A 22,432-nucleotide genomic window follows, 5' to 3' on the forward strand; every position below is an offset into this window, starting at 1 on the left:
GACCAACTGGAAATACCAGGTGTGAAATAATGGAGGTTCATCTGTTTTAAACTGTATTAATAAATTCAACTCAAAAGTACAACATGACAATGAGGTTTAAAGATGAGTTTCAGTGGTTAAATACAATTATTTGTGTCTCTTCACAGTTTTATGTCTTTGCCCAGTTTCTGTCAGTGTGCAAATCTTACCCAGCTCAGTTAGCCAGTTAGCCATAATTTCACAGGGTTGCGGTTTTATAGACAGAGAGTGTTTTTAATGGATCATATGTTTATTTTGATAAAGATTACATTTCTTCTGATTTCTGAACTGGGTCTTATTTCAATTCACCTTGTTTTAAAAAGCACTTTTGTTAAACAGTGATTTTTATAAATAATAAAGACCAATGACTTTGATACAAATATTAATTTATTCTTTATTTGATATATTTATCACTCTCTTTATTTCACAAAAAGCACAACACAAACACAGTTTCTCACTTCCCATCTGTCCTTCAGCATATAATTAATAATTCATCATTAAAAGGTTGCTACACACTCTCTTTATTATACATTTTTAATCAAATCATTTTTTTTTATAACTATTTGGAATGGATCATAAAATATCATTTATTAATTATGTTAAAGTTAAATACAGGATAACTCTTGTTTAAAGACAAATTTATAATAAGGATTTGTGATGTTATATTGAATTTATATGGTAAATGGTGCACTTATATAGCGCTTTTATCCAAATCGCTTTACACTGTGTCTCATTCACCCACTCACACACACACTCACACACACACACTCACACACACACACACACACACACACACACACCAGTGGTAGCAGAGCTGCCATGTAAGGCACTAACATCAGGAGCAACTTGGGGTTCAGTGTCTTGCCCAAGGACACGTCGGCATGTGGAGTCACGTGGGCAGGGAATCGAACCACCAACCCTACGATTAGTGTACAACCCGCTCTACCACCTGAGACACAGCCGCCCCAGGTATTATTTTAATTTATATTATAAATTAAAGCATTTAATTATTTCTTATGTCACTGTAAAATTTAGTTCAATGTTTATTATAAATATTAAATGTAATGTAATGGTACAGTGCAATGTTGTGTAGAACAACGTAATGTAGTGTTGTGCGGTGTGGTGTACTGTGGTGTAGTATAGTGTGGTGTAGTATAGTGTAGTGTACTATAGTGTAGTATAGTGTAGTGTACTATAGTGTAGTATAGTGTAGTGTACTATAGTGTAGTATAGTGTAGTGTACTATAGTGTAGTATAGTGTAGTGTAGTATAGTGTAGTATAGTGTAGTGTACTATAGTGTAGTGTACTATAGTGTGATGTAGTATAGTGTTGTGTACTATAGTGTAGTATAGTGTAGTGTAGTACAGTGTAGTGTAGTATAGTGTTTTGTACTATAATGTAGTATAGTGTAGTGTAGTATAGTGTAGTGTACTATAGTGTGATGTAGTATAGTGTTTTGTACTATAGTGTAGTATAGTGCGGTGTAGTACAGTGTAGTATAGTGTTTTGTATTATAGTGTAGTATAGTGCGGTGTAGTATAGTGTTTTGTACTATAGTGTAGTATAGTGCGGTGTAGTATAGTGTTTTGTACTATAATGTAGTATAGTGTAGTGTAGTATAGTGTAGTGTAGTATAGTGTAGTGTAGTATAGTGTGGTGTAGTATAGTGTTTTGTACTATAGTGTAGTGTAGTGTGGTGTAGTATAGTGTTTTGTACTATAGTGTAGTGTAGTGTAGTGTACTATAGTGTGGTGTAGTACAGTGTAGTGTAGTGTAATATAGTGTGATGTAGTATACTGTTTTGTACTATAGTGTAGTATAGTGCGGTGTAGTACAGTGTAGTATAGTGTTTTGTACTATAGTGTAGTATAGTGCGGTGTAGTATAGTGTTTTGTACTATAATGTAGTATAGTGTAGTGTAGTACAGTGTAGTGTAGTATAGTGTTTTGTACTATAATGTAGTATAGTGTAGTGTAGTATAGTGTAGTGTAGTATAGTGTGGTGTAGTATAGTGTTTTGTACTATAGTGTAGTATAGTGCGGTGTAGTACAGTGTAGTATAGTGTAGTGTAGTATAGTGTAGTGTAGTATAGTGTTTTGTACTATAATGTAGTATAGTGTAGTGTAGTATAGTGTAGTGTAGTATAGTGTAGTGTAGTATAGTGTTTTGTACTATAGTGTAGTATAGTGCGGTGTAGTATAGTGTTTTTTACTATAGTGTAGTATAGTGCGGTGTAGTATAGTGTTTTGCACTATAGTGTAGTATAGTGTGGTGTAGTATAGTGTTTTGCACTATAGTGTAGTATAGTGTGGTGTAGTACAGTGTAGTGTAGTATAGTGTTTTGTACTATAATGTAGTATAGTGTAGTGTAGTACAGTGTAGTGTAGTATAGTGTTTTGTACTATAGTGTAGTATAGTGTAGTGTAGTACAGTGTAGTGTAGTATAGTGTTTTGTACTATAGTGTAGTATAGTGCGGTGTAGTACAGTGTAGTGTAATATAGTGTGGTGTAGTATAGTGTTTTGTACTATAGTGTAGTATAGTGCGGTGTAGTATAGTGTTTTGTACAATAGTGTAGTATAGTGTGGTGTAGTATAGTGTTTTGCACTATAGTGTAGTATAGTGTGGTGTAGTATAGTGTTTTGTACTATAGTGTAGTATAGTGTGGTGTAGTATAGTGTTTTGCACTATAGTGTAGTATAGTGTGGTGTAGTATAGTGTTTTGTACAATAGTGTAGTATAGTGTGGTGTAGTATAGTGTTTTGCACTATAGTGTAGTATAGTGTGGTGTAGTATAGTGTTTTGTACTATAGTGTAGTGTAGTGCGGTGTAGTATAGTGTGGTGTGGTGTAGTGTAATGTGATAATTTTTAATGTGGTGTTGTTTATGTAGTGTAGTTTAGTGTAGAATACCGCAGTGTAGTGTAGTTTATTGTAGTGTAGTGTAGTGTAATGTAGAATACCACAGTGTAGTGTAGTTTACTGTAGTGTAGTGTAGTGTAGTGTAGAATACCGCAGTGTAGTGTCCATCCATCTTCAGGGTCGCGGGGGAACCTGGAGCCTATCCCAGTAGTGTAGTGTAGTGTAGTGTAGTGTAGTGTAGTGTAGTGTAGTTTACACAGCATTACGCAGTGCAGTGGTAATAAACATGCTGTTAAAAACTATGTAGTGCGTTGATGAGAAAGCAGCTATTTGGGACGCGGCCCGAGTTCCCCTCTGCTGTAATTCTCTTTCTGACCGGCAGGTGGCGCAGGAGTCCGACTGCGCTGCAGCGCCAGCGGTGAAAACACGGATCATTAACTTACTACTGTTAATAAATCAGTTTAATTCATCCGATATCAATGTAAAACACTTCATATAATCCTCGTGGTGAAGTTTAGCGACTCTCCACTTTACAGAGTTCTGAAATAAACCTGACGGAGTGGCGACTGGATTTCATCTCAACATTGAGGTAAGAGTTACAAAATGGCGGATGCGGTGCTGAGCGGCTCGCGCTGGGGGCTTTTATTATTAATATTTATATACAGCAAAGTTTACATCAGTTCTTCTTTCGTGAGGATTTTGCTCAGGAAAAGACGAGTGTTATGGCTAGCAAAGTTAGCTTTTAGCAAAGTGGTTGGCTTTACCTTTTTAGTTAGCCACCTAGCACTGAGATATATTTCAGGCTAAGTTCAGAGTTAGCTGAGGCTAATTCCCCTAGGTGCTAAACCCGCTAGCGGTTATTAATGATAAATGTATGCTAATAACAGATGTGGTGGTGGTGTTTGATGGTGTGTAGTGTAGTCACTCTTTCACCATGTTCACTATGCAGTGGACGGAAATAAGCGGAGCCATTAGGGAGTTAGCAAGAGTGTTTATTAGCTATTAGCTAAGATGGAGGACGCAGCGCGAGGAGCTGTGTTTACGGAAGAGACTGAAATCACACTGACTTGACTGACACACACACACACACATACACACACACATACACACACATACATACATACTGACTGACTGACATACATACTGACTGACTGACACACACACATACTGACTGACACACATACTGACTGATTCACACACACACATACTGACCGACTGACACACATACTGACTGATTCACACACACACACACAGACTGATACACACACATACTGACTGACACACATACTGACTGACACACACACACACATACAGACTGATACACACACACATACAGACTGATACACACACACATACTGACTGACACACACATACTGACTGACACACACATACTGACTGACACACATACATACATACTGACTGATACACATACATACATACTGACTGACACACATACATACTGACTGACACACACACACTGACTGATACACATACTGACTGACACACACACACACGCTGACTGACACACACTGATACACATACTGACTGACACGCATACTGACTGACTCACACACGCATACTGACTGACTCACACACGCATACTGACTGACTCACACACGCATACTGACTGACTCACACACGCATACTGATTGACTCACACACGCATACTGACTGACTCACACACGCATACTGACTGACTCACACACGCATACTGACTGACTCACACACGCATACTGACTGACTCACACACGCATACTGACTGACTCACACACGCATACTGACTGACACACACACGCATACTGACTGACTCACACACGCATACTGACTGACTCACACACGCATACTGACTGACACACACACGCATACTGATTGATGGGAGTTTGACTGGTCGTCTAACTCTGCTCCACTTCTAAACTCTGAGGTCATGTGACAAACTGACAGCTTGTCATTGAGTCATCCAGGTGTGTGTGTGTGTGTGTGTGTTAATGTAACCCAGGGCTCCCGTGGTGTTTACACAGCAGTGTTGTGGAGGTCTGGTTCCTCTCCAGTTCCTCCCCATTGGGTCTCCTGCAGTGAGGACGAACTTCCTTTAACGCCTGCTAACAGAAAATGCTGCAGAAATGATAGCGGCTCACGAGTTACACCCTGATTACACCTACACTCAGTAAGTGTACCATACACACACACACCACTACACTCAGTAAGTGTACCACACACACACACAATACAACTAACTGTGTGTGTGTTTGTAGTGAAACAGATACCCAGTTCTCTTCAGATACAGACTTGGAGGATCCTGAGGGGCGGATCCTCAAACCTGCGAAAGGAAAGGTAATGAGCAAATCAGATGTTAGAATTAAACTGAAGAGTGTTTATACATTTTTGTAGAGGTGTGATTTTGTGACCTTGATCCTACATTGGTGTGTGTGTCTAGAAGGGGAAGAAGACAGTGGTGCGTGCTCAGGGTCGAGTGAATGGCCATCATCAGGAGAATGGCACAGAGAACCTCACACTGTTCGAGATCGTCAAACTGGGCAAGAGTGCCACACAGGTACACACACAGTAAAGAAACACCGAACAGCTCATAATAATGCTTGAATAATAATAAATTAGTGCAAATTATTTTTGTGTGTGTGTACGTATGTGTAGTCCGTGGTAGATGACTGGATTGAGGCGTATAAGAATGACCGAGATGCTGCTCTGCTGGACCTCATTAACTTCTTCATACACTGCTCTGGCTGTAAAGGTGTGTGTGTGTGTGTTTATATCTGTTTTTCTTTGAGTTTTCTTGTTCTCTACTTTCACACACACACTTTATAAACTGTATGTGTGTGTTTCAGGTGCTGTGAGTTCAGAGATGTTTCGTCACATGCAGAACTCTGAGATCATCAGACGGATGACTGAGGAGTTCGATGAGGTGAGATAAGTGTGTGTGTGTGTGTGTGTGTGTGTGTGTGTGTGTGTGTGTTATCTTGGTGACTAGCAGCTATGGCCACACCCTTTCCCTGCTCTCCACTGTGTCTCAAACCACATCTTCCCACACCGCACACTACACACCGCACACTACACACCGCACACTACACACCGCACACTACACACCGCACACTGTGTGGTATTGGACCCAGTTGTGTAGAGAGGCTGAAACACACACACATTCATTGCGTTCTCATATGACTCTAGAACCCTGTTATGGATTATTGAATCCTTCACATGGAGGATTCTAGAACCAGTCACAGAAGAACCACACAAAGGATTTTAGAATATGCTCAGAAAGACGGTCAAAGGGTGTTAGTATTCTGCTCAGACATTTAGAGCCATGATGAGTATTCTAGAGTTGCAGTGAGGTTTCTAGACACTATGGCTACATGCATGAGACTAAAGCTGTATTTGGTATCTCAGAACCATGTATTCTAGAACCAGGGTTTCTACAGCCTTTATACAGAGACAGCCCAAACTGATGAAATATCACCGTTCATTTAACTGTGTGTGTGTGTGTGTGTGTTTGTGTGTGTGTACAGGACAGCGGGGACTACCCCCTGACGATGGCGGGTCCTATGTGGAAGAAGTTCCGCTGGGGGTTCTGTGAGTTTATCAGTGTCTTGGTGCGTCAGTGTCAGTACAGCATCATCTACGATGAGTACATGATGGACACGGTCATCTCACTCCTCACCGGCCTGTCCGACTCACAGGTCCGAGCCTTCAGACACACCTCCACCCTCGCAGGTCAGTCACCTCACACACACACACACACACACACACACCTCCACCCTCGCAGGTCAGTCACCTCACTCACACACACACACACACACACACACACACACACACACACACACACACCTCCACCCTCGCAGGTCAGTCACCTCTATACACACACACACACACACACACCTCCACCCTCGCAGGTCAGTCACCTCTATACACACACACACACACACACACACACCTCCACCCTCGCAGGTCAGTCACCTCTATACACACACACACACACACACACACCTCCACCCTCGCAGGTCAGTCACCTCTCTCACACACACACACACCTCCACCCTCGCAGGTCAGTCATCTCTCTCACACACACACACACCTCCACCCTCGCAGGTCAGTCACCTCTCTCACACACACACACACACACCTCCACCCTCGCAGGTCAGTCACCTCTCTCACACACACACACACACACCTCCACCCTCGCAGGTCAGTCACCTCTCTCACACACACACACACCTCCACCCTCGCAGGTCAGTCACCTCTCTCACACACACACACACCTCCACCCTCGCAGGTCAGTCACCTCTCTCACACACACACACACCTCCACCCTCGCAGGTCAGTCACCTCTCTCACACACACACACACACCTCCACCCTCGCAGGTCAGTCACCTCTCTCACACACACACACACACCTCCACCCTCGCAGGTCAGTCACCTCTCTCACACACACACACACACCTCCACCCTCGCAGGTCAGTCACCTCTCTCACACACACACACACACCTCCACCCTCGCAGGTCAGTCACCTCTCTCACACACACACACACACCTCCACCCTCGCAGGTCAGTCACCTCTCTCACACACACACACACACCTCCACCCTCGCAGGTCAGTCACCTCTCTCACACACACACACACACCTCCACCCTCGCAGGTCAGTCACCTCTCTCACACACACACACACACCTCCACCCTCGCAGGTCAGTCACCTCTCTCACACACACACACACCTCCACCCTCGCAGGTCAGTCACCTCTCTCACACACACACACACCTCCACCCTCGCAGGTCAGTCACCTCTCTCACACACACACACACCTCCACCCTCGCAGGTCAGTCACCTCTCTCACACACACACACACCTCCACCCTCGCAGGTCAGTCACCTCTCTCACACACACACACACCTCCACCCTCGCAGGTCAGTCACCTCTCTCACACACACACACACCTCCACCCTCGCAGGTCAGTCACCTCTCTCACACACACACACACCTCCACCCTCGCAGGTCAGTCACCTCTCACACACACACACACCTCCACCCTCGCAGGTCAGTCACCTCTCTCACACACACACACACACCTCCACCCTCGCAGGTCAGTCACCTCTCTCACACACACACACACCTCCACCCTCGCAGGTCAGTCACCTCTCTCACACACACACACACCTCCACCCTCGCAGGTCAGTCACCTCTCTCACACACACACACACCTCCACCCTCGCAGGTCAGTCACCTCTCTCACACACACACACACCTCCACCCTCGCAGGTCAGTCACCTCTCTCACACACACACACACACCTCCACCCTCGCAGGTCAGTCACCTCTCTCACACACACACACACACCTCCACCCTCGCAGGTCAGTCACCTCTCTCACACACACACACACACCTCCACCCTCGCAGGTCAGTCACCTCTCTCTCACACACACACACACCTCCACCCTCGCAGGTCAGTCACCTCTCTCACACACACACACACCTCCACCCTCGCAGGTCAGTCACCTCTCTCTCACACACACACACACACCTCCACCCTCGCAGGTCAGTCACCTCTCTCACACACACACACACACCTCCACCCTCGCAGGTCAGTCACCTCTCTCACACACACACACACACCTCCACCCTCGCAGGTCAGTCACCTCTCTCACACACACACACACACCTCCACCCTCGCAGGTCAGTCACCTCTCTCACACACACACACACACCTCCACCCTCGCAGGTCAGTCACCTCTCTCACACACACACACACACCTCCACCCTCGCAGGTCAGTCACCTCTCTCACACACACACACACACCTCCACCCTCGCAGGTCAGTCACCTCTCTCACACACACACACACACCTCCACCCTCGCAGGTCAGTCACCTCTCTCACACACACACAAACACACCTCCACCCTCGCAGGTCAGTCACCTCTCTCACACACACACACACCTCCACCCTCGCAGGTCAGTCACCTCTCTCACACACACACAAACACACCTCCACCCTCGCAGGTCAGTCACCTCTCTCACACACACACAAACACACCTCCACCCTCGCAGGTCAGTCACCTCTCTCACACACACACACACCTCCACCCTCGCAGGTCAATCACCTCTCTCACACACACACAAACACACCTCCACCCTCGCAGGTCAGTCACCTCTCTCACACACACACACACCTCCACCCTCGCAGGTCAATCACCTCTCTCACACACACACACACACACACACACACCTACACCTCCACCCTCGCAGGTCAGTCACCTCACACACACACACACATCTCCACCCTTGCAGGTCAGTCACCTTTACCCTCTGACCACATTCACCTATTATGGAAAGGTCATGGGAAGGTCACAATTATGTAACATGAATAATCTCAGTTCCACAAAAATGCATAGTTTGTGATGTGACTTGTCTATATAGTAATTGTGTGTGTGTGTGTGTGACAGCGATGAAGCTGATGACAGCGTTGGTGAATGTTGCTCTGAATCTGAGCATCAACATGGACAACACACAGAGACAGTACGAGACCGAGCGCAACAAGAGTCTGGGGAAGAGAGCCAACGACCGCCTGGAGCTTCTACTGCAGAAACGCAAAGAGGTGTGTGTGTGTCTGTGTGTGTGTACGCAAACACACAAAAAGCAAAATAAAAATAGGTGGGTTACTAAAGACTACTGTGTGTGTGTGTGTGTGTGTGTGTGTGTGTGTGTGTGTGTGTGTGTCACAGCTCCAGGAGAACCAGGATGAGATTGAGAATATGATGAATGCCATCTTTAAAGGCGTGTTCATCCATCGATACAGGTACAAAAACCACCTCATTCATATTCACACAGCTAATTTAATATGCATACACTGAGCTTTACTAATATTCATGAGAAGGAGGAGCATTCATTCAGTGTTACTCTTAATATTCATGAGGGACAGAACAGGTTTTTTCAGAATGATAAACTGTGTGTGTGTGTGTCTCAGAGATGCGATAGCGGAGATCAGGGCGATCTGTATCGAGGAGATCGGTGTGTGGATGAAGATGTACAGTGATGCATTTCTGAATGACAGCTATCTGAAATACGTGGGCTGGACCATGCACGATAAGGTGTGTGTGTGTCTTAGTCTTAATTATATTCTCATTTATTTGCTTCAGAACAACTGACAGTCTCTCTGTGTGTGTGTGTGTGTGTGTGTGTGTGTGTGTGTGTGTGTGTGTGTGTCTGTGTCTGTGTCTGTGAGCAGCAGGGGGAGGTGCGGTTGAAGTGTCTCACTGCTTTGCAGGGTTTGTATTATAACCGGGAGCTGAACTCCAGACTGGAACTCTTCACCAGTCGCTTTAAGGTGATGTTTCCACTGGGACTATTATCACTGTAACACCATACCTAACCATGGCTGTGTCCCAAACCACACTATAAGTATAGAAATCTTATTATGGGAGATCATTCTAGTTGTAATGGGCACTCAGGAGACACACACTCATAATGTGGTGCATTATGGGTATTCCCATAATGTGGCCGCTGTGTCTCAGGTGGTAGAGCGGGTTGTACACTAATCGTAGGGTTGGAGGTTCGATTCCCTGCCCACGTGACTCCACATGCCAAAGTGTCCTTGAGCAAGACACTGAACCCCAAGTTGCTTCCAATGGCAAGTTAGTGTATTGCATGGCAGCTCTGCTACCACTGGTGTGTGAGTGGGTGAATGAGACACAGTGTAAAGCGATTTGGAACCGCTAAAGTTAAAAAAGCGCTATATAAGTGCAGCCCAGACCATACTCCGTCCTCTACACTCTCATACTGCGGTGCATTATGGGTACTCCGTCCTCTACACTCTCATACTGCGGTGCTTTATGGGTACTCTGTTGTGTACATGCCAAGACTTGCATGCACAGGTACGGACTGTAATAAGGCACTGTGTAATGAATCTCTGACCTTTGACCTTTGCAGGACCGGATCGTGTCTATGGCTCTGGATAAAGAGTACGATGTTGCAGTTCAGGCCATTAAACTCCTCACACTTGTCCTGCAGTGAGTGCCCTTACAATGCTTCACCTCTGACCTTTCACTTTAACTTCATGCTATGTGGTGAAGATACCATGCACGTTGCGTGTGTGTGTGTGTAGGAGCAGTGACGAGGTGCTAACAGCGGAAGACTGTGAGAGCGTGTATCACCTGGTTTACTCTGCCCACCGTCCCATCGCCGTGGCAGCAGGGGAGTTCCTCTATAAAAAGTAGGTCACATGACTCATGGATTCAGTGCTGCACAGTGTATAGGCCACACCCCCATCACTGTGACTGACCTGCTGATTAGCCCTGTGGTGCTGCTCTTGTCAGTGGTGTGTGACTCAGCAGCACCACCATGTGGACATTATGTAGAAATACACACACACGTACAGTACATTGCTCTGAGAGAGTGATGCTGGAACACACTCACTACTACCTCATTAAGTGCTTTTATATCTTACATTGTCTGTCTGTGTGTGTGTGTGTGTGCTCACGCAGGTTGTTTAGTCAGCGGGGTCCAGAGGAAGAGGGGCTGCCAAGGAGAGGGCGACAGTGTCTGAATGCAAACCTCATCAAAACCACCGTTTTCTTCTTCCTGGAGAGTGAGGTGTGTGTGTGTTTTAGAAACCTCAGAAGAAGTAAGGAGAGATATTGTGTAACACATTTTCTGTTTAATTGCACACACATCTATTTGATCTGTGTGTGTGCGTGCGTGTGTGTGTGTGTGTGCAGCTGCATGAACATGGTGCATACCTTGTGGACAGTCTGTGGGAGTGTGGATCAGAACTGCTGAAGGACTGGGAGAGTTTCATTAGCCTCCTACTGGATGAACCCTTTCCTGGAGAGGAAGGTGTGTTTTATACACACACAAAAAATCAGTGTGTTCTAAAATATACTCTGAAAAATGTAGTTGAAGTGTGTGATTTGAGAATTTCTTGTGTGTGTGTGTGAGACAGCTTTATCAGACAGACAAGAGACGGCTCTGATTGAGATCATGCTGTGTGCCGTCAGACAGTCGTGTGAGTGTCACCCACCTATCGGTCGCGGCACAGGCAAGAGGGTGAGTCTCTCTCTCTCTCTCTCTCTCTCTCACACTCACGCACACACACTCTCTTCATGTCATCACCGTGTTTTTCAGGTCATGACAGCGAAGGAAAAGAAAACACAGCTGGATGATCGGACCAAAATTACTGAGATCTTCGCTGTGGCTCTGCCCCTGCTCCTTGCCAAAGTAACACACACTCACTCTCACTCTCTCTCTCTCTCTCTCTCTCTCTCTCTCTCTCTCTCTCTCTCTCTCTGTCTCTCTCTCTCTTTCTTTCTCTATCTCTCTCTTTCTCTCGCTCACTCACTCACACACACACACACGCGCACACACTCACCCCCCCCTCAGTCCTCATGTCTCTCTATCTGTCTCTCTCAGTACTGTGTGGATTCTGAAAAGGTGACCAACCTGCTGCAGTTACCACAGTATTTTGATCTGGAGATTTACACCACAGGCCGACTGGAGAAGGTATACACACACACACACACACACATACAGAGACACACACTCATGCACTGTTCCTTACTTAATCTTTAGTCTTGCTTTGTTTCAGTGTAAGTAGTAATTAGGAAGAATAAATCTTGGGTTTAGATACAGCGTGTGTGTGTGTGTGTGTGTGTGTGTATCTGCAGCACCTGGACGCCCTTCTACGTCAGATCCGTGAGGTGGTGGAGAAACACACAGACACAGGTGTGTTGGAGGCGTGTTCTATGACGTTCCATGCTCTGTGTAATGAGGAGTTCACCATCTACAACCGTGTGGACATCACGCTGAGCCAGCTGCTGGACGAGCAGATCGACAAGCTCCACCGCCTGCTGCACGACTTCCTCAACGAGGTGGGGGCACACGGGGGTCAGGGTGTGTGCGTGTGCGTGCGTGTGTGCGTGCGTACGTGTGTCTGAACTTCTCTGCTGTCTTTTTCTCAGGGGGAGGAGCCTGACGAAGACGACGCGTTTCAGGTTTTATCAACACTCAAGAGAATCACGGCCTTTCACAAGTAAACAAACACGCGCACACACACACACAAAGATTCACATACAAGCTAAATAAGACGTTGTTTGTGCTATAATTGTGTGTGTGTGTGTGTGTGCAGTGCTCATGACTTGACTAAATGGGATCTGTTCAGCTGTAACTACACACTGCTGAACACAGGACTGCAGAACGGAGACATGCCTGAACAGGTATATACTCACATACTCACACACACACACACACACACACACACACTCTCACTCAGTCATTCACTCATACACACACTCTCTCACACACACACACACACACACACACACACTCTCACTCAGTCATTCACTCATTCACACTCACACACACACTGTCTCACTCATTCGCTCATACACACACACTCTCACACACACTCACACACACTCACACACACACTGTCTCACTCAGTCATTCACTCATATACACACACACACACACACACTGTCTCACTCAGTCATTCACTCATACACACACTCACATGCACACACACACACAGTCTCACTCAGTCATTCACTCATACACACACACACGCACACACACACACACACTGTCTCACTCAGTCATTCACTCACACACACTCACACACACACACACTGTCTCACTCAGTCATTCACTCATACACACACACACAGTCTCACTCATTCATTCACTCATACACACTCACACACACTCACACACACACACACACACAGTCTCACTCAGTCATTCACTCATACACACACGCACACACACACACACTGTCTCACTCAGTCATTCACTCACACACACTCACACACACACTGTCTCACTCAGTCATTCACTCATACACACACACACTGTCTCACTCAGTCATTCACTCATACACACACACACAGTCTCACTCAGTCATTCACTCATACACACACACTCACACACACACACTGTCTCACTCAGTCATTCACTCATACACACACTCACACGCGCACACACACACACACACAGTCTCGCTCAGTCATTCACTCACACACACACACACTGTCTCGATCAGTCATTCACTCTCTCACACACACACACACACACACTGTCTCACTCATACACACACACACACACTGTCTCACTCAGTCATTCACTCTCACACACACACACACAGCTCAGGTGTGTGAATAGAAAGATGTGTATATAAATAGACATTGTTAAACAGGTGGATAGAGGGATGTGTGTAGAAGGATAGACAGATATAAATAGACAGGTTCATGGATGGGTACAGACAGAAGGATAGACAGACAGAAGGAGGAATATACACAGCTTTGGCACAGAAAATTATTTTTATTTATTAGTGTATATATTCTTTCTTTCTTCCTTTGATTATATTTGTGTATATACACATATATAAATATATATATATATATGTGTGTGTGTGTGTGCGCAGATAGTGGTCCATGCTATGCAGTGCACTCATTACGTCATCCTGTGGAACCTGGCAAAAGTCTCAGAGGGCAGCTCCACAAAGGTGTGTGTGTGTCTCTGTCTCTCTCTCTCTCTCTGTCTCTCTCTCTCTCTCTCTCTCTCTCACACACACTCTCACACACACACACACACACACACACAGGGCCTGTAGCTGACTAAACACAACTGGTAGCCTACACAGAATTAGGCTGTGAGATGGAGTAGGACAGAAACACACTGTACTGCTCTCAACCAATCTGAAGTGTCTGTCTCACTCTTTCTTTGTCTGTCTCACTCTCTCTCTGTATCTCTCACTTTCTCTTTGTCTCTCTCTCTCTGTCTCACTCTCTCAGGCTGACCTGGTGACTCTGAGGAAGCAGACGCGAGCGTTTTGTCTAATGTGTCAGCGGTACCTCAGCAGCCTCAGCATGGCTGTTAAAGAGCAGGTAACTTCTAGACAGGTGTTACAGGTAGGGGCGGAGCAACAGTGTGACTCCACCCGCTTCCTTACTGCAGTGCAGTGCTGGACTCTAAACCTTCCACAGGGGCTGTAGGGTTTGCAGTACCGCTCTAGAACCCTGTTTGCAGTACTAGAATCCTCAGTGTAGAACCACAATACTGACCCAAACATACATTGTGTGTGTGTGTGTTTGTTTGCGCGTGCTCCGCAGGCCTTCACTATTCTGTGTGATGCGTTAATGATCTTCAGTCATCAGATCATGGCGTCGGGTCGGGACGCTCTGGAGCCGCTGGTGTTCAATCCGGACTCGTCCCTGCAGAGCGACCTGCTCAACTTCGTCCTCGACCACGTCTTCATTGAACAGGACGATGATGGCAGCACTGGTACACACACACACACACACACACCAGCTAGGGCAGCACTCACATTCATGCTCTGACTTATCAACGAGAGCAAGGTGAAATGTTTCCATCACACGTTTGTGTGTGTGTGTGTGCGTGTGTAGATGGCCAGCAGGATGATGAAGCGGGGAAGATCGAGGCTCTTCATAAGCGCAGGAACCTGTTAGCAGCTTACTGTAAGCTGATCATCTATAACGTAGTGGAGATCAGCACCGGAGCTGACATCTTCAAACAGTATATGAGAGTGAGAACGGCAACACTCACACACTCACACACTCACACACTCTCGCACTCACACCCGCACACTCACACACATATACACTCACACACACACCCCTCATTAACTCTCTCTCTCTCTCTTCAGTACTATAATGATTATGGTGACATCATAAAGGAGACGATGAGTAAGACGAGACAGATCGATAAGATTCAGTGTGCCAAAACCCTCATCCTCAGTCTGCAGCAGGTACACACACACATACGTTGTTCTGTTCAAATGGATGAACTTGAATGAATCTGAATTAATCTATGGGAAAGTCGTAAACAAACAAACAAAACAAAAAAAATGGTGTGTGTTTCAGCTGTTTAATGAGATGCTCAGTGAGCTAGGCTGTAACTTTGATCGTTCTTCTGCGGCGTTCTGTGGGATTAAAGAACTCGCTCGCCGGTTCTCCCTCACATTCGGGTTGGACCAGCTGAAGACTCGCGAAGCCATCGCTATGCTGCACAAGTATGCACACACTCACTCACTCACACACACACACACACACACACACACATCCTAATGTTACAACCTGGTGTCTCTAGGTCAACAAGGACAACTGGTCCTGGGGTACCCGATACACACGTTAAAGGTGTCTAAACTCAGCTGTGTAATGTGTGTGTGTGTGTGTGTGTGTGTGTGTGTGTGTGTTTTACAGGGATGGTATAGAGTTTGCGTTTAAAGAGCCAAGTCCTCAGGGTGAGGGCTCCCCCCCTCTCAACCTCGCCTTCCTTGACATCCTCAGTGAGTTCTCCTCCAAACTGCTGCGCCAGGACCGCAGGACTGTGTAAGACACACACATACACACACATACACACACGCCATCATGAGATGTTTTAGCATGTATTCCATCAACCAGAGCGTTTGGTTACCATGGTGATGGACCAGTGGAAATGGAACATGTGCAACCCTGATTTTGAATTTGCAGTCATGTGACATTTAACATTGACATTTTTGTTAAATTCAGAAGGTAAATGCAGTCACAGAGCTGTGTATTATGGTGGTTTAGTGAAGCAGCTGTGTATTTCACGTGTGTGTGTGTGTGTGTGTGTGTGTGTGTGTGTGTGTGTTCCAGACACATGTACCTGGAGCGCTTCATGACGTTTCAGATGTCGCTGCAGAGGGAGGAGTGTTGGTTGCCCCTCATCTCCTACAGGAACTCTCTGCAGGCCGGGGCAGACGATGACACGCTCTCTGTCCTCAGCGGAGTCAGTGGCAGAGGCTCCGCCCGCAGCAGGAAGCCCAGAGTAAACGCCGCCCCCTCCAAGAGGAAGTTGCCTGAGGGTGTGTTATCTCTGTGCACTAACGCACAGTCACACACTAACGACGTCTTACAAGCTCTGTCTGAACCTCTCTCTCTGTCTCCCTCTCTGTGTTTCTGTCTCTCTGTCTCATTCTCTGTTTCTTTGTGTCTCACTCCCTCTGTCTCTCACTCTCTGTCTCTATCTCACTCTCTCTGCCTGTCTGTCTCTCAGAGGAGAGTAGCTGTAGCAGCACTGATGCGAGTGTGTGGATGGCTCGAGAACAGCAGCCGCAGACTCCCATGATGATGTCACCTCCTCCTGTGATGATGTCATCGCCCCACATGACCTCCACCGTGCTACGGGATGCCAAGAAGCTCTGCCCAGAGGAGGGATACGTGGGCGTGTACACCATGAGTAACCAATCACAGCACAGCACGTTACAGCAGCCTCACACACCCATCGACTACAAGTAAGCACACACACACACTCACCCACCCATCGACCACAATACATACACACACACACATCGACTACAAGTAAGCACGCACACTCACCCACCCATCGACTACAAGTAAGCCCACACACACACTCACCCACCCATCGACCACAATACATACACACACACACATCGACTACAAGTAAGCCCACACACACACTCACCCACCCATCGACCACAATACATACACACACACACATCGACTACAAGTAAGCACGCACACTCACCCACCCATCGACTACAATAAACACACACACATCGACTACAAGTAAACACACACACACACACTCACCCACCCATCGACTACAATAAACACACACACACACACTCACCCACCCATCGACTACAATAAACACACACACACACACACCGACTACAAGTAAGCACACACACACACACACACACACACACACACACACCCATCGACTACAATAAACACACACACATCGACTACAAGTAAATAAACACACACACACACACACACACACACCGACTACAAGTAAACACACACACACACACACACACACCCATCGACTACAATAAACACACACACCCATCGACTACAATAAACACACACACCCATCGACTACAAGTAAACACACACATCGACTACAAGTAAGCACACACACACCCACGCATTGACTACAAGTAAACACACACACACAGACTACAAGTAAACACACACCGACTACAAGTAAACACACCCACCCATCGACTACAAGTAAACACACACACACACACACACACACACACATCGACTACAAGTAAACACACACACACACATCGACTACAAGTAAACACACACACACATCGACTACAAGTAAACACACACACACACATCGACTACAAGTAAACACACACACACACATCGACTACAAGTAAACACACACACACACATCGACTACAAGTAAACACACACACACACATCGACTACAAGTACACACACACATCGACTACAAGTAAACACACACATCGACTACAAGTAAACACACACACACACACACACATCGACTACAAGTAAACACACACATCGACTACAAGTAAACACACACACACACACACACATCGACTACAAGTAAGCACACACACATCGACTACAAGTAAGCACACACACACACACACACACACACACACACACACACACACATCGACTACAAGTAAGCACACACACACACACACACACATCGACTACAAGTAAGCACACACACACACTCACCCACCCATCGACTACAATAAACACACACACATCGACTACAAGTAAACACACACACACACATCGACTACAAGTAAGCACACACACACACTCACCCACCCATCGACTACAATAAAAACACACACATCGACTACAAGTAAACACACACACATCGACTACAAGTAAACACACACACACACACACACACACACATCGACTACAAGTAAACACACACACACACACACACACACACACATCGACTACAAGTAAGCACACGCGCACACACACACACACACACACATCGACTACAGGTAAACACACAGACACAGACTACAAGTAAGTAAACACACACACACATCAACTACAAATAAACACACAAACTCATCGACTACCAGTAAACGCACACACACACACCCATCGACAACAATTAAGCGCACACACACACACACCCATCGACTACAAGTAAACAGACACACACACTAAAGTCCTAACACTCCTTTGACTCAAGTTCTGATATTTTATTTGTGTGCGTGTGTGTGTGTGTGTGTGTGTGTGTGTGTGTGTGTGTGTGTGCAGTACACAGGTAGCGTGGATGTTAGCTCAGCGGCAGCAGCAGGAGAGAGCGAACATCCAGAATGCCAAGATGAGGAGTCACATGCAGCACACCATGTAAACTCACACACTCGCACACTTTCTCTCTCAAACACCCACACACACACACACAAACACATATATTTTCTCTGTAAGTCACATGACACTGGGTCACATGTTTGTTTACAGTCGGCGGAGTGCAGGTCTGATGGAAGACGATGAAGAACCAATCGTTGAAGATGTGATGATGTCATCAGAGCAGCGATTGGAGGACCTGAACGAGGGCATGGACTTCGACACCATGGACATCGACCTGGTGAGGCCAATCACAGCACACTATATCAAAAAGCTGTATTAACCAATCACAGCACAGAACTCTGACTCTGTGTGTGTGTGTATGTGTGTATGTGTGTGTGTGTGTGTGTGTGTGTGTGTGTGCGTGCAGCCAGCGTCCAAAAACCGGCGGGAGAGGACTGAGCTCAAACCTGACTACTTTGACCCCGCCTCCATCATGGACGACTCTGTGAGTCTTCATCCCTCCATCAATTATCCGAATCTCTGTGCACCCATCAACTCTCCATCCTTTATTCTTGATTAAATATCGGTCCATCATTCTTTATCCCTTAATCTTCCATCTGTTCATCATCTCTCGGGTCTTTCATCTGTCTGCATCAAGCCATTATGCAGTTATCTGTTAACTGTCCATCTGTCACTCTCTTCATCCAAATATATCTTTTGCCATCTTTCCATCGCTCTTTCTGTCCATCAATTTATCCATCTATATGTTTATCCTTCTATCCCAACATCCATTATCCCGTTATCAGTTTCCATTCCAGCTGTCCTCCCTCACTGTCTGTATCATCCATCCTTCTTTCCTTCCTTCCATCAATTCTTCCATCCTTCCATTTATACTTCTGTAAACCCACTATTCATCTGATCAGCAGATTAAATAGAATTAAAGATATCTAAACTCCCCTGTGTGTGTGTTTGTTTTTGTGTGTGTGTAGGTGCTGAACGTCTCAATGTTCTGATGCAGTCCTCATGGGAGCGAGAAGCGGGGCCAATACGCTTTGCTCACTTCCTGTACTCCAGCTGCGTGGCGAGGCTGACTTCCTGCTTCACGCCGTGGTGTTGTTGCCAGCGTGTGGGCAGAGCTAGTGGAGCCACGGTTCTGCACCGCTTTTCCTTTTATTTTGTTTTTATAACTTATAGAGAAACTTTTTTTGATGATTAGATGATTTTATAAAGACAATCAGCTGTAAATCAGAAGTTTATAAAGCGAGTGAGGATTTAAATCGCCTTTCTAACTCCCTTACACACTTTACTTTATCGTCCTATAGTCTTTCAGTTGCCATAGTAACAACACTCCAGGACAGAGGCTGATTGGCCGTCAGAGTCGCATTATTATAATCAGATTTATCAAGAATATTTCAGTCTCTTTACTCGCGGTGCAGTCCATCAGCTGAGAACCGCTCGCTAACGCTAATGTGGCTAACATATGATTGAAGTGTATGACCACCGGTTTAGCATGCTGAGCTAAATGCACATGTGGGGAAATCCATTTCTTCCTGAGCATCAGACTCAGATCAGGGGCGGGGCCTAGATCTAGGAGGCGGGGTCTAAAGCCTGAGTGTTAGAATTGATTGGGATAATAGATTTTTTTTATAATTAAGTTTTAAAACAGACGGGGGAACGATGTCTCATGAAGTGACTGATGATGTAATGGTCAGTGTTAATCTGGTGGCTATAAACTGGGATTATGTGTTAGCTAGATTAGCGCTGTAGCTCGTCTCAGTTGATGGACTGCGTTTGTGTTAAAGGGTTTTTTTATGTTCACTTCATGGCCTCTCAAATTGAACTCTTTTCTTATCCTTTATAATATTATAATATATTGTTATATATCTATTAAATATATAATTCTATATTATTCTACACAAACCGTGTGAAAATGTGAATTGGTGCTGATTTATTTTGTATTTAAGTTTTATTTTATTCTCCATTAGAATGTAACACTTCAGCAGAAGGAATCTTTCAATCCTAGTTTTGTGTGTGCTTGGCTTTTGCTTTGTTTTTGTTTGTTTACTTTGGGTTTTAATCATAAATCATGAAAAGCTTATTAATGAGGGGGTGTGCTGTATCCATGGTGACGGTAACTATGGTGAGTGTTTAGTCATGGGGGGCTGATGGGGATGGTAATGCATATTCATGAGTTTGTTTGACTATTGGTCTCAGTTTGGTTTAGACTCCGCCCCTCATTTTCCATGTGTAGAACTGCTGAAAGACTGTGTGTGTGTGTGTGTGTGTGTAATATATTGGACTGTATATAAGTGTTTTTTATTCTATTTACAAAAGAAAAATGTCCGCTGTTGCATTTCCTGTTTGTATTTATGTCTGGAGAAAAAACATTTTTGGAACAAAATAAACCCTCGGCTGTGATTTCACCTTCTTGCTGCAGTGTCAGTGTGTGGCCACCAGGGCGGCGCTGTAACCACGCTGTCTCAAACACCATCAGTCACTCTGTGTGATCTTGCTGTCTCTCTCTCTCTCTCTGTCTGTTTTTGTGTTGGAGCCACAGTGACAGTAACTGGAGGTGACGCTGATGCAGGGCGACAGGTGATGACATCACTCTCCTTAAGGAAGAATCACACAAACACACCTCTCTCTGTCTCACACACTGAACACAAAAAGGTCTGTTTTCTCCATGATGGACAGATAAATTCACCAAAAAGATTTTAGAGTTTAAAATTCCTTCAGAGTAATGTCACCCAGTAAAGATAATCATTGCTGAATTTGAAACCAGCAGCCACGCTTGAATGAATGTGCACTTAGCCCAAATATTAAACTGTTATTGTCTAGTAATGCAGGGGGCTTCATGCTTCCCTAAAGAGTCGAGCCCCGTGTTTCTGCTCCACATTCCCCCAGGTAAATATACAGCATATAACATAGATGATGAATATAATGAATAAAGAATATAAAGTAGGTAGAAATGGGTTCAGAAGAGCAGGATAATCAGGGTCATGGTTTAAGCAAAGAATCGTCGTGTTAATGATTTGGTCATGAGTTCAGGATTTGGACTTCAGGTTAATTAGCTCCGATAAATCCGAAATATGGAGGTTTAGTTCATACAAAATGTATAAAATGTAACGAATTAACAGGTTAAATGAAAGTTGTCATTATATTTGCTGTATAATGTGTCTCATGAGCACGCAACTATAGTGGATTAAATGAACAATCTAGAACAGAAACATGGAGAAATCGATGCTATTAAGGTGTTTATATCAGTGTTAAAACTCCATATAATCACACGTTCTAACACACTGGTGTTTTATTCGCAGGGAAATCAGCCGGTATTCCATTACATGTTATTTATTTGGTTTATTATTTACTTATTAATATTATTAGTATTACCACAACTGAGATAATCATAATTCGAGGAACCTCCTCTAACTTCCGGGGAGAGCCGGAAGTGTCGC

The 22,432-nt window shown here is 45.3% G+C and overlaps 2 protein-coding genes across 4 annotated transcripts in view; both read left to right on the forward strand.

Annotated features, from left to right (window-relative positions):
* Nucleotides 1-400, forward strand: part of acsl4b (acyl-CoA synthetase long chain family member 4b) — a 13,357-nt gene extending 12,957 nt beyond the window's left edge. The window contains exon 16 of the mRNA XM_053677164.1: nt 1-400. This exon is cut by the window's left edge and continues 687 nt beyond it. The gene's annotated coding sequence lies outside the window, so the exon portion shown is untranslated.
* A 2,845-nt stretch (nt 401-3,245) lies between these two features.
* On the forward strand, nt 3,246-21,400 carry stag2a (stromal antigen 2a). Of its 3 annotated transcripts, none has more exons than XM_017459523.3 (34): nt 3,246-3,468; nt 4,841-5,043; nt 5,132-5,210; nt 5,314-5,430; nt 5,529-5,625; nt 5,720-5,796; nt 6,398-6,602; nt 9,327-9,478; nt 9,606-9,679; nt 9,848-9,971; nt 10,109-10,207; nt 10,810-10,889; nt 10,985-11,092; nt 11,364-11,472; nt 11,598-11,715; nt 11,822-11,925; nt 12,004-12,096; nt 12,289-12,378; nt 12,543-12,746; nt 12,837-12,907; nt 13,004-13,091; nt 14,297-14,377; nt 14,667-14,759; nt 14,985-15,156; nt 15,279-15,418; nt 15,539-15,640; nt 15,756-15,904; nt 16,095-16,223; nt 16,512-16,720; nt 16,912-17,149; nt 18,945-19,037; nt 19,149-19,275; nt 19,405-19,482; nt 19,967-21,400. In XM_017459523.3, the coding sequence occupies exons 2-34, from the start codon at nt 5,000-5,002 to the stop codon at nt 19,988-19,990; spliced, it is 3,768 nt and encodes a 1,255-aa protein (XP_017315012.1). In that variant the 5' UTR covers nt 3,246-3,468; nt 4,841-4,999; the 3' UTR covers nt 19,991-21,400. The 3 variants fall into 3 exon arrangements, with proteins under 3 accessions (XP_017315012.1, XP_017315014.1, XP_053532962.1); XM_017459525.3 differs by having other exon boundaries at nt 4,876-5,043; XM_053676987.1 differs by lacking the exon at nt 3,246-3,468 and having other exon boundaries at nt 3,475-5,043.
* Nucleotides 21,401-22,432: the final 1,032 nt, after the last annotated feature.

The sequence above is a fragment of the Ictalurus punctatus genome, chromosome 28 (genome assembly GCF_001660625.3).
Source record: "Ictalurus punctatus breed USDA103 chromosome 28, Coco_2.0, whole genome shotgun sequence".
NCBI lineage: Eukaryota > Metazoa > Chordata > Actinopteri > Siluriformes > Ictaluridae > Ictalurus > Ictalurus punctatus.